The 16096-nt window shown below is 40.4% G+C and overlaps 1 protein-coding gene across 2 annotated transcripts in view; it reads left to right on the top strand.

Annotated features, from left to right (window-relative positions):
* Positions 1–16096, top strand: part of LOC118117722 (E3 ubiquitin-protein ligase RNF31) — a 51768-nt gene that overhangs the window by 23498 nt on the left and 12174 nt on the right. For both annotated transcript variants that reach the window (XM_035170223.2, XM_035170222.2), the window contains 10 exons: positions 1121–1288; positions 1366–1551; positions 2539–2745; positions 2825–2998; positions 7395–7493; positions 8819–8908; positions 10174–10288; positions 11763–11875; positions 15080–15190; positions 15680–15728. In XM_035170223.2, coding sequence (XP_035026114.1) covers positions 1121–1288; positions 1366–1551; positions 2539–2745; positions 2825–2998; positions 7395–7493; positions 8819–8908; positions 10174–10288; positions 11763–11875; positions 15080–15190; positions 15680–15728 — 1312 coding nt within the window. The remainder of the gene's footprint in view (positions 1–1120; positions 1289–1365; positions 1552–2538; positions 2746–2824; positions 2999–7394; positions 7494–8818; positions 8909–10173; positions 10289–11762; positions 11876–15079; positions 15191–15679; positions 15729–16096) is intronic.

Here is a 16096-nt window from a genome sequence, read left to right as displayed (position 1 = left end):
AACCCAGAACAGCAAGATATCAAGTAAGTACAATTTGCTTCAAAAAGCCAAACTACAAGTGCTACATGTAAGTTCCATATAAGTGCAACTAAACTTAATATATATATATATATATTTTTTTTTTATTGGTTATTAGACATCATCTTCTTATCCAAGGTGTATTCGGAAGAGTGTGTTTTTAGTTTGCGGCGGAAGATGTGTGACTTTCTGATGTCCTGATGTCAATAGGGAGCTCGTTCCACCATTTAGGAGCCAGGACAGCAAAGAGTCAGGATTTTGGTGAGTGGTTAGCTCGCAGTGAGGGAGCAACAAGCCGATTGGCAGATGCAGACTGGAGTGGATGGGCTGGGGTGTAAGATTTAACCATGTCCTGGATGTAGACTGGGCCCGATCCATTCCCAGCACAGTACTCAAGTAGTGTCTTGAACTGGATGTGGGCAGCCACTGGTAACCAGTGAAGGAGAGCGGAGGAGCGGAGTAGTGTGAGTGAACTTAGGTTAAAGACCAGTCGAGCTGCTGCATTCTGGATGAGCTGCAGAGGTCGGATGGCACTAGCAGGTAGACCAGCCAGGAGGGAGTTGCAGTAGTCTAGGTGTGAGATGACCAGAGCCTGGACCAGAGGCTGGACCGCCTTCTGAGTGAGAAGGGGACGTACTCTCCTGATGTTGTGCAGCATGAATCTACAGGAACAGGTTGTTGCAGTAATGTTGGCAGTAAGGGAGAGTTGGCTGTCGAGTGTCACACCCAGGTTCTTAGCAGTCTGAGTGGGGGCTACGGCTGGTTTAACTTCATAAATGTTTAAATAGATTTAAAAAGTCAATATCCACAAACGTTTTTTTATAGAAGACAAGGAAAATTTACAGTATTTATATATATGTAATTTAATAATGTTGTTAGCCTTAATAGAGTTCGGTTCTCCTTGTTTTCCACATATGCGTATGTCAAACTGGTGGCGCAGGCGTAGATCTAAAAGGTGGTTCCATGACTCGTGCATGTGTACATCCGAAACGGTGGGGGCTGTCCGGCTCTGCAGAAGGATGTTTCTCTCACACCTTTATGCTCCTCAGACTGTGACTGTCAGCTGGGATTTCTGATAACGATTAACTGTCCTCTAACACAGAGCAGGTCAAGTGAAGCTCCTGTTGCGGATGCTGGGAGAGAGGAGAACCCTGCAGAGACAGAAAGTGGGATCCAGCTGTCCAGAGCAGAGGCTAAGCAAGCCTGGCTGACAGCAGGCGGAGACTCAGAGAGAGCAGCCAGACAAGCTCTGAGAGACAGACTTGCCAAGGTAACAATTGACGATTCTGTCAGTCTTCTTTCTGTCGAGACATGGTATCGTCACTTTTCTTTACCCTACTCCCTCAGATAAAGGAGCTGTGTGCACTGGGCTTCAGAGAAGAGGCTCGCTGCCATGAGGTTTTGAAACAGAGTGGTGGTGAGGTACGAGGAGCTCTGGCCCTGCTGCAGAGACCCCTGCTGGAGCCCTTCCACAACCGTATCTGGAGTGAGAAAGCCGAACCTCCAGTAGACATCCATCATCCTGACAAACAGGTGAGAGTCCAGCCTTCAGCCATATTCATTTAGACGGCATGGTGAAGGACCCCACCCTCAGCCTCACCACCTTCCTACTATCTAGCAGGAGGCACCAAGTTCATAGTGTGAATTCAATTTGTCAGAAACACTTAGGGTAACATCTGCTCCTTAACTATCATGGATTTTAGTTTGTAACTTCCTGTTTCATTTAGTTGTTTACTCATTCTGCCCATGGACTCCAGCGTCACTTCCTCCCATTGTTTCCCCACCACTGCACCCATCACACTTGCACCTCAACATCAATCAGTCTCCCAGTTTATATGAACCTGCTCACACACCACTTCCCTGCCAGATCATCTCATGGTTCCTCCAAGTGCTAAACTCTCTTTTTTATAGTGTTGCTTCTGCGTGACTTTTGCCTGTTTTCTGGTTTTTGGATTGTTTGCCTTCTCCCCTTTTGGGTTTGTCTGCTTGTATTATCGGCCTGTTTGCCTGACCTTTGCTTGTTTTATTAAAGACCTTGAGTTTTACTTCGTCACTTGGCTTCCTTGGTGTTCTCTGCGTTTGCATCTCTTGGTTCTCACATTGTTACACCAAGAGTGGGTTTCATTACATCTGACACAAACATTGTTTTGAGTGAACTGTTCTGAAAATGGGTGGCAAAATTCAAAGGTCAAGTTTACTGTGACCTCAAATCCATCCCTTTCTTGGATTGTATATCTAAGGAATACCTTTAAGGAATTACTTCCCCTCATTTGGAGTGAAGGAAGTGTAGCCACTCCTTTCACTCTCTGCTGTCAGCATGCTTCTGCCCTTGTTGTTAAAGATTCCTCCCAACCTCAACCTCTGTTCTGTGTGGAATTAATATGTGTTTTTTATTATAATTGATCATTTTGATGATTCATGTTTAGTTTAAGGTCAAAGGTCTCCTCTCCAAAGTTTGACTGGTATAGCTGGTAGGATATGTGAGGTCTATCTTTTATATAATTCCTTCATCTCTTCCAGCGGATATGTCGTAGGCTACTTGCTGTGTATGATCTTCCGAGCTGGGGTCGCTGTGAGCTGGCACTGTCACTTCTTCTGGAGCATACTGCTTCTTACTCACTGGAGGATGTCGTGCAGGCTGTACGAGAGTCCCATGACAGGGAGTTTATCAGGAGAGTGCTGGCCAAAGAGTGTCCCATCTGCCTTTCTGTCTTTCCCCACAGCAAGGTACTGATACAGTAAATGTTTCTACAAGTTTTGCAAAACAGAAGCACATCTTCACTAATTTCCCCCTCTTCCCTTTCAGATGCAGTCTCTAACATCATGCCAGTGTTCGGTGTGCTGTGGTTGTTTCCAGCAGCACTTCACTATCGCTGTAAGGGACAAACACATCAGGGACATGGTGTGTCCAGTGTGCTGGGAGCCAAACATCAATGATCCTGAACACCTGAACAGCTATTTCTCCACCCTTGACATCCAGGTAGGAAGAAACATAGAGCTAGGAAGGACTAAGGGAGGTAACATCCATGTTGAGTAAAGCATCACCACTGTCAAATTTGTGAAACTTTTATTTATGAAAATACTAATTTCAAATGCTGAGAATCCTTTTGTAAACCAGTATTTGTTGACCTCTGACCCTCCTTTTATGTTTCAATATTTTATTTAGGCGTATAAGCAGAAAACAAGCATTTTCATTTTGATACACATTTTACAGGAACCATTGAGCAGTACTCTCTTTTGAACACACCTTTTACACATGATAGGTCTACCATTATCAATAAGGTTATAGTTTTGTACCTTTGTTCCCAGATCTTTCCATTCCCAGGTTTTGTTGTCTGTGTGTGCTCTGAGTGCAACAGTTTGCTATTTTTAGCAGTTCCCTATTCACTGAGCTTGCAGTTATAGGTGCATGCTCCCACTCATCAGATAACAACAGGATTTCATAATCATACTGCAGTGCATGTATCACATCAGATTGAAAAACTTTTACACCAACGCCCTCTAAAGGATGTTGAAAAAACAACAACTTGCGCCTCAAATCTCTTCCCAGCAAGTGAACAGGGCCACTACCAATTATTCTGTTCTGTCTCTTTTTTTTGTTGCATGTAAATGGTTGCATCCTGTATCAATGAATGTGTTGACTTTCTTACTGTTTTGAGGTGCAGGTTGTTTATTCATGTAAGGGCCTTCATGTCTAGCTGTTTGGCAGTTGTCCCTTCCCTTCCCTGAAGTCAGTCAGTCTCAAGTTTTAAACTCGAGCCTCTCTGAAGCTACCCTGGCCAGTCTGTTCTTCATATATATAATCAGTTGAGACATCTGAAGTCTGCTGGTCATTATCTCATCTTTCCTTTGTTTCTTGTAATTCAAGGTTTTTCAAAATGAATTACATTCTGCCTCACAGTCCGCCCTCTACAAGCACAACTTTTTGACACCGACATCGAGGTGTTTGTGAAGAAAGACAAATTGTTTGGTGGCCACAGCAGTGATGTCATTAATAAAGAAAGTACACTGCTGCTGCTGTTAATACAGTGAGTGAGAATGATAGAAAGCACAGTGCCTGAAAAAAAAATCTAATTCAAAGGTGGAGACAAAAAAAAAAATCGCTTCGAACTGATGACTTGTTCTGGGTTTGTACCCTCATGGTTGAATGCACTAATTGTAAGTCGCTTTGCATAAAAGCGACTTACTCGGTACTTCTTTGTTTTTTGTAAGTGATCTCCAGTGAGCTCATGCGCGCCTGATGGCACAGTCACCTTCACTGCAGCGATTTCTCTCACTCAACACACACACACACACACACACACACACACACACACACACACACACACACACACACACACACACACACACACACACACACACACACACACACACACACACACACACACACACACACAAAATGAAAACTAATCACGTACTTTAGCTTAAGATATTAAAAACTATTAATGACTCAGATCTGCAACTCTGCTGTTTAATGGCATCTGAACGTAAGTTGTTTTATATCTTTTTCAATTGAAGGTTCTTATGGAACAGTCATTTCGCACGAGCACAACTAACTCTGTTGGCTTTAACGTTAATGATGAAGTGGATCAATAATCTGGCTTCCGTTCACCACCTCGCGTCTGCATCTCTAAAATGTTCGTACGTGTGTCAAAGTAAGCGTACAATAGGACTGTGCTCAAAAAATCGATATGGCAATATATCGTGACGTCCTCCTTGCTGATGCATGTATCGATGCAGATGCTACTGTATCAATACGGCATCAGATGCTGTGACGGCAGTCTTGAAAACGAAACATCACCTATGGTGCAGTGCACAATAAAGCCAATAGGTGGCAGCATAGCCCAAAACAGCACACGTCTCAATTCAAAACAAACATGGAAGGGAAAAGTGAAAAACTGGTGAAGTTAGGGCACGTGAAATGCTTTGCGCACAGTCTGAATTTGGCCGCTCAACGTGCACTCAAGACACCCACTGTTTCCTGTAAACTGGGAAGAACTCGCAGCATCGTGGCTTTTTTTAGGAAAAGCACAATTGCAAGCCATGCCCTGAATGAAAAGCAGAAGCTACTTAATCTCCCCGAGCACGAGCTCATGACAGATGCAGCTACGAGATGGAACAGCGCCTGTGAAATGTTGGAGCGCTTCTTAGAGCAGCAGCATTACTCTCCACTGAGGTGCGGAAGAATGCCAAGGAGTTGTGGACCTTAACTGAAGCGGACCTGGCCTGTGCTGAAGATGTGGCTAAAGCCCTGAAGCCGCTAAAAGTTGCAACACTCGTAATGACAGAAGAAAAGACCCCTAAGCTGCCTGTTACAGCACCGCTGCATGCCCAGCGGTGCAACGGCGCTCATGTCCAAGCAACAGACTCTGCACTTACGAGGGACATTAAAACACTCCGGGGATCTTGGGAAGAGATACGTGAGAGACAGATCCTTTCTGTGCATCGCCTTTTTAAAAATTATAATTTTGTCTTTATAAAAGAACTGATATGTCCTGTGGACATTCTTACAGCAAATAGAAGTGCACTTAAGTCAAGTGAAACCAGAATATTATGGCTATTTTAAGTTTAAAAGTTAAGGAATATTTAATTGCATTTATCAATAACTCTGGGATTAGAAAGATAATAATTTTATTTTACTTTTAAGATCTTTGTTGGCCAGAATTTTAAGTGTTTTGAGTAGGGCGATCCTTAAGGCTTTGCCTTTGTTGTTATATGGAATAATAAAGAACAGCTGTTGTAGTAAATTCTGTGTAGGACATGGTCATTATTCAAAAGCAACGTGTTTAGTGATACGTATCGTATCGTGAGGTTGTAGGCAATACTCAGCCCTAGTGTACAAGTGCGCACATTCTCCCGTCAAGTTTGTTTTTATAGATCCCAATGTTCGTTCGAAGTGGCATATGCATCTTTCAGGCCCTGTTTTTTTCTGCGTATGCAATGGTTATAAATGAGGCCCCTGGACTCATCTGAGCTTTCCCTTTTCTTCTTTAGGTAGCTTGACCTTTGATTTAGCTCTTTTCCCTTCCCCAGAACTGGTGTTGGTGCCAGAGCATTGTGCTCCCCTTTGGGGTTTCAGTTCCAAACACAGGAGAGTGGAGACTCCATCCTCTGGCAGTCAAGTAGATTCTGGGTTGTGTGGGTATCTAAATGTAAAACTCCTTCCACACAAGTCGTTTGTTTGCTTCAAGAGTCAAAACATTATTGAATCTTGTTCTCCCTGAGGGATGAGGGGGCACCTATTTGCTTAACCTCCAGTAAACTGGATAAATTCTATCATAGCCTAGAATTCCCCACTGGATTGTGGACACAATTCAGCTCCAGTATCTGTGCTCTCAGGTGTTCCCACCCCATCTGGGGTTTGAGCACACTCAACCTGTGCTGCTACACCTCTTGGGCATTGTGGCAGGGTGCCTATCACACTTCTGTATGTGCAGCAGCAGGTACATGGTCTTAGTTTGCATTTCAAGATTCTACTCTCTACATGCAGCCATGCCCTGGCTGCATGCCCTTTTGTGACTGGGTGCCGGGTGCGACTCATTGACAGCTAGCCCATGCATATTAAGGAACAAAACATAATAAGGAAAAAGATAACAGGCCAAACTGATTTTAATCTCGTGTGCAATTTAGCAAAGAATCTTCTAGAGATTAAAGGTCTCGCCTATTTTCTCTGCACACGGTACACAACAAAAAAGACATGATCCATGATCTAAACTATCACTTGATGTTTATCACATTCATTAACCTCACTGTCAGTGAGATGCTTTGCCTGTTTTAACATGTTAGGCTCTGTTGGTCTGTGCACGTTTGAAACATCTTTTATAGATGGCTTTTGAGGTATCCGTGGGATTGGCCTTACTGTCACCTTTGTACGCAAAATAATGCAATATATACATATACGGGTACAGATTTGTCTAAGTGTTATTTTTGTGAACAAATTACCAATCCATGTGTAAAAGTGTCATATCTAAATGTAAAACACCTTCCACAAATAAAAACACCTGTAATATATACAAACTGCAGATTGATTGGAGCTTTAAGTACTGCATAAGGACACATACTTTTCTAAGGTAATTTTTTTTAAGTTAAAGAATACTTTATTTCAAATTGTGTTTCTTTCACAACTACTTGGGAAAAACTGCAAAATATTAAATTGTTTTTACTGAGCTCTAATCTTTTCACTGTATACTGATACCAGTCATCACAAGTATTATTTGTCATTCTTAAAGCACTGATACAGGTAAATAGGGTACCATAGGTTTTTTAAATGCAGGGTACTTTCCAAAGTCATTTCCTTTTTTCCTGTCATGTTTCCTCGAAGTTTAAAATGCTGATATTCTGACATCCAGGTTGTATCATTGTTTTACATGTTTCAGCTACGAGAGTGCCTGGAGCCAGAAGTCTATGAACTGTTCCATAAGAAGCTGACAGAGCAGGCTCTAATCAAGGACCCCAAGTTCCTCTGGTGCTGTCATGTAAGTAAAGGATGGGTTACTCAAGTTTTACACGCACTATCAAGCACGGAGACTTCGGTAAGATTACGGGTTCTTTTTTCTTGGCAGCGGAATATGCAAGCAAGTAGTACTATTCTGGGTCTCATACTTTTGGCTGAGAATAAATAACTCAGACATCCCTCCTCTTCCTGTTACACTTGTGTATTCCAATTTAACACCCTCCAACTAGTAGATGTTTTAATGCCATTAAGATAAACATTAATATGTGGTTAAAGTAGTAATGTCAGTAAATCAGTCTGTGTTGATCTATGAATGCATGTCAATATCAATATTTCTTTCAGTATCAGTTGTACACAGCAGCTTTATATTGTATAAAGATATTTTCCCTTAGATCATTAAATCCCTGATGAATCTGCAGCGTCTGATTTTACACTGGGCTCCTTCAGTTCAAACACACACACACACAACTAACCCCACACATGTTTGTACATCTATATTAGTGAGGACACTCATTGACATAATGCATTCCCTAGGCCCTTACCCTAACCTTAACCATCAAAACTAAATGCCAAACCCTAACCATCACCTAATCCTAACCCTAAAACCAGTCTAAACCCTCAAACAGCCCATTGAAAGGGGGTCAGAAAGTGAGAAAAGGCCAAAATGTCCTCACTCTGCAGGTTGTAGGCTCCATGTGGTCCTCACAAAGATATCTGTACAAGTACACACACACACACACACAAACTATGTTGCTTTGTTATAAGTTGATATATACGATGCGGACACAATGTCTATTTAGTCTCAATTTTGCTCTATCTAACTGTCAAATCAATAAGGTAAAATAAGATACAGCAGTGTAGGTACCATTATGCATTTCATAAATAAACTGCAACAAAGTTGCTGCTGACCTGTCTGATATGTATAGAGGCAGGTGTGTGTCTGCCTCTCTGCATAACCCAGAAAACAACATGATTTCCTGAGACATTCCTCAAGTCATTGTTATAATACAGCACATGCAATAAATACCAAACCCTCTGTTCAATATTCATCTTCACCAACCTACATGAACCAAAGTAGCAGGTGGAGACACCCACACATTCTCTGTGCTCAAGTCCCACCTCTTTATGCTTGTTGTTGCACTAGTACAATTAAAGCAGTATCTAGTATCTAGACAGTAAGTAGATTCAGTGATACTGCACGTTTGTCTAAATGTCTAACTCCATTTTCAAGGAGTTCAAATGTAACATTGTCCGAAGTCATAAGTCTACGTTTTATTTGATGGCAGTCAAAGCCACTGTATTCTTTTAAGATGATAATACTTATCTCTCCTCTCCTCTGCCCCACAGTGTTCGTATGGGTTTATCTATGATGGAGACCAGCTGAAGGTTACCTGTTTTCAGTGTCGCAACAGTTTCTGTGCTCAGTGTAAAAAACCTGTAAGTGTTCAGTGTCACTGTGTGTTGTCTTTCTATAGTTTCTGCCCTCTCATTAAGATTCTCTTCTCCACCGATTCATTGAGCACATTAGGAGTCTGAAAGACCTGACACAGTTCATCAGGTGTGTCCCATAAATACCCTCAGAATCACAGAGCCGTAATTGCATTCATTGTATTAACAGAAATAATGATAGGGCACAATGTGAAATGGCATGTGTTACATAAGATCAACAGAAGGCATTGGACACAGGCAGTGATCCAGATTCCAGCACTATACCATCTGCACTGCTCAGTGGGGTGTACAAAGTTAGAAAATTGTGGAAATTATCCAGAAAAGCTTCAGTCAGAGGTAAAGCTCAAATTAAACAATGTATGTGTTCAGTGTGGTGTTCTTCCAGATCGTTACTTCTGAAGAGAATTTCAGTCAACTCGCAGTATATTAAGTCCCCCTATAGGTAGAACAAGTGTAATCCTAAAATAAACCCTCCCAAACCCCCACCCAACCCCTCATGAAGGTTCTGATATTCAGCTTTGAGTCAATCTATTTCGAATAGGTGTTGATTCAACTGGTGGCTTGAATGTGTAAATGCAACTTGTACTGTAAAGATAAAAAACACATTAATACATACCACTCACCATTTTCCATTTTAGAGCATGAAGTGACTAACTGTTTTTGTATAAATACTTGCCCAGCTAAATCATACACGTACTTCACTGCTGAAAAGGCCCACCTGTTCCCCATGCGGAGCAGATTCTGTATCTTGTCAGGATTCTGTGTTGAGTGACAAATAATCTTCAAATGGACTTAAGACTTAATACACCACATGTCTCTGTGTTGACTCATCTGTTTCAGGGCTTTGAACCTTCCCTCATGTTGGACACAAACCTGTGTCCGTCAACCATAACTAGTTATTTTAATAACAAATGGCCACAGTCAGGGTATAAAGTTGCCTTTTATCTTTTTAACATTTACCTGTGGACATTTCAAATGAAAGTCTTGCCATCATGGACAGTGCTCTACATTACACTATAAATAGACACACACACACACACACACACACACCTTTCAGCATTTCAATATGAGTGACAACTGTCATGAAATGTACTGACCTGAACTAGTACCAAATAGTTTATTGCTGTATCTATAATGTTAAACACAATGAAAAAAATTTTTTAGCTCCCCTTTAACCTTTTTAAAGCACTGACAGGTGTTTACCAGTGTTACCAATATTTTCTGGTAGCTGAGAAAATGTATCTTCTCTGCAGTGGGAGTCTCAGCATGCAGGTCTGTCTTGTGAACAGTACCAGTCCTGGAAGAGAGAAAATGATCCAGAGTATCAGAAGCAGGGCCTGGCCGGATACCTCAGAGACAACGGCATCAGTGAGTGCCCCCACACCACACACACACACACACACACACACACACACACACACACACACACACACACACACACACACACACACACACACACACACACACACACACACACACACACACACACACACACACACACACACACACACACACACACTTCTTGCAGCAGTAGTTGAGGGGAAAGTGAGCCTGTACTTGCGCAGGTGATATGCTCATTTAGATGTATGATTGTAAAACGAGACATAAACAAAACAATAACCCACTGGGTGGTTTCCACTGGGGTTTCATCCAGCTTAACTTAATCAAACAGAGGCTGGTAAACTCCTGGAACAGCACACCACCACGACCATTGTGCTTCATCACACCATACTCCACTAAACTGCTATTTTCAAATTAAAAAAACTTTGAAGTTATTACATACTTCACATAAGAAATGATTTGTCCAATGAAATCATTCACATAACATGTAATAATACACTTTAACACAATAATTAATTAATAATACTATTATTATTATTAATAATAATAATAATAATATAAATAATAAAACAAAAGGAATAGTAATTGTTAGCTAAATAATGGAGGTCAATTGGAATAATGCTTGTTGATCATTTTACTTATAATTTGAATTATATGGAAGTCTGTAATAATCTTATCTTTATGCTAATAATGTTTCAGGTTAAGTGAATAAGATGTTGGCACAAGAAGGCACAAAGAAGTTCATAAACATGTTTTACTGATATACAGTAACAGACAAACAAAATAAAAACAATTTACCACTTACGAACACTAAACATTACAAAATAACAAAAAAAGCACACAAAAGGAAAATATAAGCTATGTTCAGTGAAGAAATGAGGTGAAATTGGTTTTGGAGATGGTGTGCGAGATGTAAAGCCCATCAGATGCCCCAGTATTCCCTGTCTGCACATCTGTTGTGCTCACTTGTTTTCCACCCACTGTCTCCTGAGCTGCCCTCCCCTCTCACAAACCTTATCCCAGTTCCCCTCTTCACCGAAACTACTGCTCTTCACAAACACCTGCTGTTTTCACAAGCTCCTGTCTGTCTCTGCCTGCCTGTCTACTTGTGTCTGTGTGGGTCTGTAAGTCTGTAGAGAGACAATTGTGTAACTATCTTATTTAAGCTCTATCATACTGGTTTTAGTGAAAATAATAAGACTGATATTATAGATGTAATATATTATTGATGATAGCAGCACCAGTTAAAAACAATAATAATAATTTTTTTAAATGATCCTGTTAGCTGAGACTTTAGGAACCACAAGGGAGCCTGTATTCCAGGGAGCAAAGTGATTAGGATAACAGTATGTTATGACTTGAAGTGTTTTGGATGAGTGCAAGACCCCACCCCTAACCTCTATCCCTTATTCATTTTAAACTGAATATTATGTGAGGTCTCTTATGATGCCACAACTGTGCTGTCTCTCCATTCACACCCTTTTTGCCCTCCACGCTCCAGCCTGTCCAAACTGCCGCTTTCAGTATGCACTGTCTAAAGGAGGCTGTATGCATTTCTGCTGCTCTCAGTGTCGCTACCAGTTCTGCAGTGGCTGCAACAACCCTTTCCACACTGTAAGTCCCACTCTTTCTATAATTCTCATCATTGTTGTCATAGTAGTAATCCAGGCAATATTGTATTTTATTAGATAAAATGCTGGTCGCCTTATCAATCTTTATTACTACTCAGAATAAATGTTTTAGCAATATTGTGTTTTTGTTAAATTAGATTATATTTTAATTTCTTCCTGTGACTGCTTCATTAAACATGATGTGTTATTTGCCACTAATGTTTTCTTATTGCAAATGAAATCTTTGTACAGTTTGCTTGTTCTTAAGTTATTATTCAAATTACCCTAAATATAATGGATAGTTTAAGGGGTTAATCCTGAAGATAAATTCCAGTGTTGCTGCTGCCACTTTACATACAATGCCTATAAAAAGTATTCACCCCCCTTGGATGTTTCACCCTTTTGTTGCTTTTATACATGAAATCATGGTCAATATAATTTGGCTTTTTTGACAAGAATTTGCAAAAAAAGCTTCTTTCATGTCAAAGTGAAAACAGAACAAACTAATGTCAATTAATTTAAAATATATAGTGTAAAATAAGTGTTTGCATAAATATTCACCCCCTTTAAAGTGACTGACCTAATTCAACAGAGGTCCAGCTAGTGTCACAGTTAGTGAAATGGAGATCACCTGAGTGCAGTTGATGTGTGTCAAGTGACTGGAGTATAAGAACACGTGTGTCTGGGAGGTCCAGTCTCTGGTTCATCAGGATTCCTGCTACAATTGCAACATGAAGACAAAAGAACACTCCAAGCAACTCAGAGAAAAGATCATTGAAAAGTATAAGTCAGGAGATGGCTACAAAAAGATTTCCAACTCACTGGACATCCCACAGAGTTCAGTTAAATCCATCATTAAGAAATGGAAGGAGTATGGCACTTGTTTAAATCTGCCTAGAGCTGGCCGTCCTCACAAACTGAGTGACCGGGCAAGAAGAAGACTGGTGAGGGAGGCCACCAAGATACCTACGACCACTCTGAAGGAGTTCAAAGCTTCAGTGGCTCAGATGGGAGAGACTGTACATACAACAACTGTTGCCTGGGTTCTTCACCAGTCGAAGCTGTATGGGAGAGTGGCAAAGAGAAAGCCACTGTTGAAAAAAGCTCATATGAAATCTCGCCTGGAATTCACCCAAAGGCATGTGGAGACTCCAAGGTCAATTGGAAGAAGGTTCTTTGGTCTGATGAGACAACAATTGAGCTTGTTGGCCATCAGACTAGACTCTATGTTTGGCGAACACCAAACACTGCACATCACCACAAACACACCATCTCCACCGTGAAGCATGGTGGTGGCAGCATCATGCTCTGGGGATGCTTCTCAGCAGCAGGCCCTGGAAGGCTTGTAAAGGTAGAGGGGAACATGAATGCAGAAAAATATCGCCAAATCCTGGAGGATAATCTGACTCAGTCTGCAAGAGAACTACGACTTGGGAGAAGATTTATTTTCCAGCAAGACAACGACCCCAAGCATACAGCAAAAGGTACACAGAAATGGTTCAAAGACAACAAGGTGAATGTTCTGGAGTGGCCAAGTCAAAGCCCAGATCTCAATCCAATCGAGAATTTGTGGCTGGACTTGAAAAGAGCTGTTCACGCCCGATCCCCGAGCAACCTGACAGAGCTTGAGCTGTTTTGCAAGGAAGAATGGAGACAAATTGCAGTGTCCAGATGTGCCAGCCTGATTGAGACATATCCACACAGACTCAGTGCTGTGATTGCAGCCAAAAGTGCATCTACCAAATACTGACCTGAAGGGGGTGAATATTTATGCAATCATTTACTTTACCGTATATATTTTTAATTAATTGACATTTTGTAAAAAGAGTTTTTTTGTGCAAATTCTTGTCAAAAAAGCCAAATTATATTGACCATGATTTCATGGTCAATATAATATAAACACACACCTGAAGGCAATTTTCACTTTATAAATCAGTCCACCTGAAGACGTACGTACTACGTAATACTGTGTATTTAAATGTTTTACTCTAATACGTTTTGTTCCGATTGTACAGTTTTTTTTTACCTTTCCTACTTTATTCCTATATAACATTGAAAGGAGCAAATGACTAAAAACGGTTTACATTTTACAATGATAACCTTTAAAACTGCAAGGATAAAAATGGTTCAGACAAGAAATGGCCTTAAATCTTTTTATTAAAGACAATGTAGTATCAAACATATTAAATAACTGACTAAATACAATGCAATCCATTAAAAAAACATCATCACTCATGCTGAACAAGTTCTCAATGTGCATGACATATTCTGAATTCAGGTTTCTTCTTTAACTATGAGAACAGATGGCCATACAATTTTACTTTCAATAAAGCCACTGCATGAAGCGCATTGTCACTAATTATTTGTGTTCTTGAAATATGCAATCCATAAAATAATCAATAAGTCCCTAACAATCTTTATACCACGTCAAGACCACACTTCATGTACCCTGTCTTCAGTATCCACCTTTCATTAGTTTTTATCATTTGGAAAAAAATGTGAGTGAAAGAAAAACCCTGAAACTACACAACTGGACAAAGGTTCTGAAGTAAACTAAACAGAACACTTGTGCTGTTTAGTTCAGTGTACGAGTTCCTTTGACTTCTACAATTGAGGATACTTTAGCCGCGTGTATTCATGCTGCCAGACGTTCCCGTATGATGTCTCCTGCCACATCCTGGCATCATCCTCATACTCTAACAGCTGCAGTGGCTCCACAATTGTTCATGATTGCCAGTCGCTGATGAAATATCGAGTGGAATGGGATTTGAGATTTTAGTTGTTTTTTTATTTACAGAGCAGCTTATGGAATAGTTATGGCTCAATAAAAGCACAAGGTAAGGTATTTTTTTTTATATAGCACATTTCAACAACAACCCAACAACTAAGGCAATTCAAAGAGCTTTCATAAAATATAAAAGGCATCATGACAAATTGCAAAAGTAACAAGACAATACATAAAAGTTGCATTTAAAAACATATTCAAAAAAGAAATGAGTGAAGAAATAACACCAATGGTTGTTATATAGTGGAATTATGTATGATATGAAATTAAATATGTTGGAGGCATCATTATATGTATAATGATGTATAAATGTAACGTTGAAATAAAATGCTTCAAACACATCTGGGGTGGATGCACCTTAAGGTTTCTGTAGTATTGATTAACTTTTGTCAGGTGTCTTCTGTTCTCCTGACTTCACATTAGACCTGTGCAGTGGACGAATGCAGTGTCTCAGGACTACACGCCCATCATCCCAGGGACTGCCTCTTCTACCTGAGAGACTGGGAACCTTCCAGACTGCAGGCGTTACTCCAGGTACCCCCACCCCCACACACACACACACACACACACACCTCTTTCAGGTATATTTAACTTAATGGATTGTACATTGTGATTCATTATAGTCAATGACTTCAACTAGGAAAACTATGGCAGCCAACTTTGGACAAATTACAACAATATTTTACAGAACACATTTCCCAAGCCACAACAACAAAACCTTTCACAAAGTATCAATCAGAAAAAGGAAGATGACTTTTTCTTCCAGAACCAGGGGGCCCAAAATACGTAGCTGATCACACATGGATGCTTACTTATAAAGATAGTGACCAGTAGCATCCCACTATACCCCCATGCCTATTCAGGATCAGTGGTAGTTTACTTCTGTATGGTATCACTGCGCAATCTGGATTTCAGTCTAAATCTGCTTGGTTTCCATCCAATCCTAAAGTATAAGAGGTGTCCCCACCTTTTCCCCTTTTTGTGAAAGTGGGTAACCAGTTGTCTTTTCTTTGTGACACACAGAAGAATGAAGTGGTGTTCAACACTGAACCCCCTCCTGGAACACAGACAGGTGGGAAATGACTCACATACATTTCCAATTCTAAACTTGTGACAACTTTGTGTTCAACTTTCTTCTAAATAGAAGTATGATAAATGTTTGAGTGACATAAGCCAAAAACATGTTCTTCTCATGCACACTGGAGACTGTGTAATGGTCTTGTGTTTAGGAAAAAAATACACTAACAGTTTATCTAATGTGATGACTCTTCTTCAGGAAGGTACTTTTCAATTTTGATGTGTTGATTTGACTTCATGATAATTCTTCAAATGTTACAATTTGTGCTGCTTTTTAACTATATTGTGGTCTACAGACAGGTGATTCTAATACTACGTCCACCACAGTAATTTCAACTCATGAATTATTTGTCAATCATTTGA

The sequence above is a fragment of the Hippoglossus stenolepis genome, chromosome 11 (assembly GCF_022539355.2).
Source record: "Hippoglossus stenolepis isolate QCI-W04-F060 chromosome 11, HSTE1.2, whole genome shotgun sequence".
Lineage (NCBI taxonomy): Eukaryota > Metazoa > Chordata > Actinopteri > Pleuronectiformes > Pleuronectidae > Hippoglossus > Hippoglossus stenolepis.
Note: the sequence above shows the minus strand (reverse complement) of the source record. Positions and strands in the feature narration are given on the sequence as shown.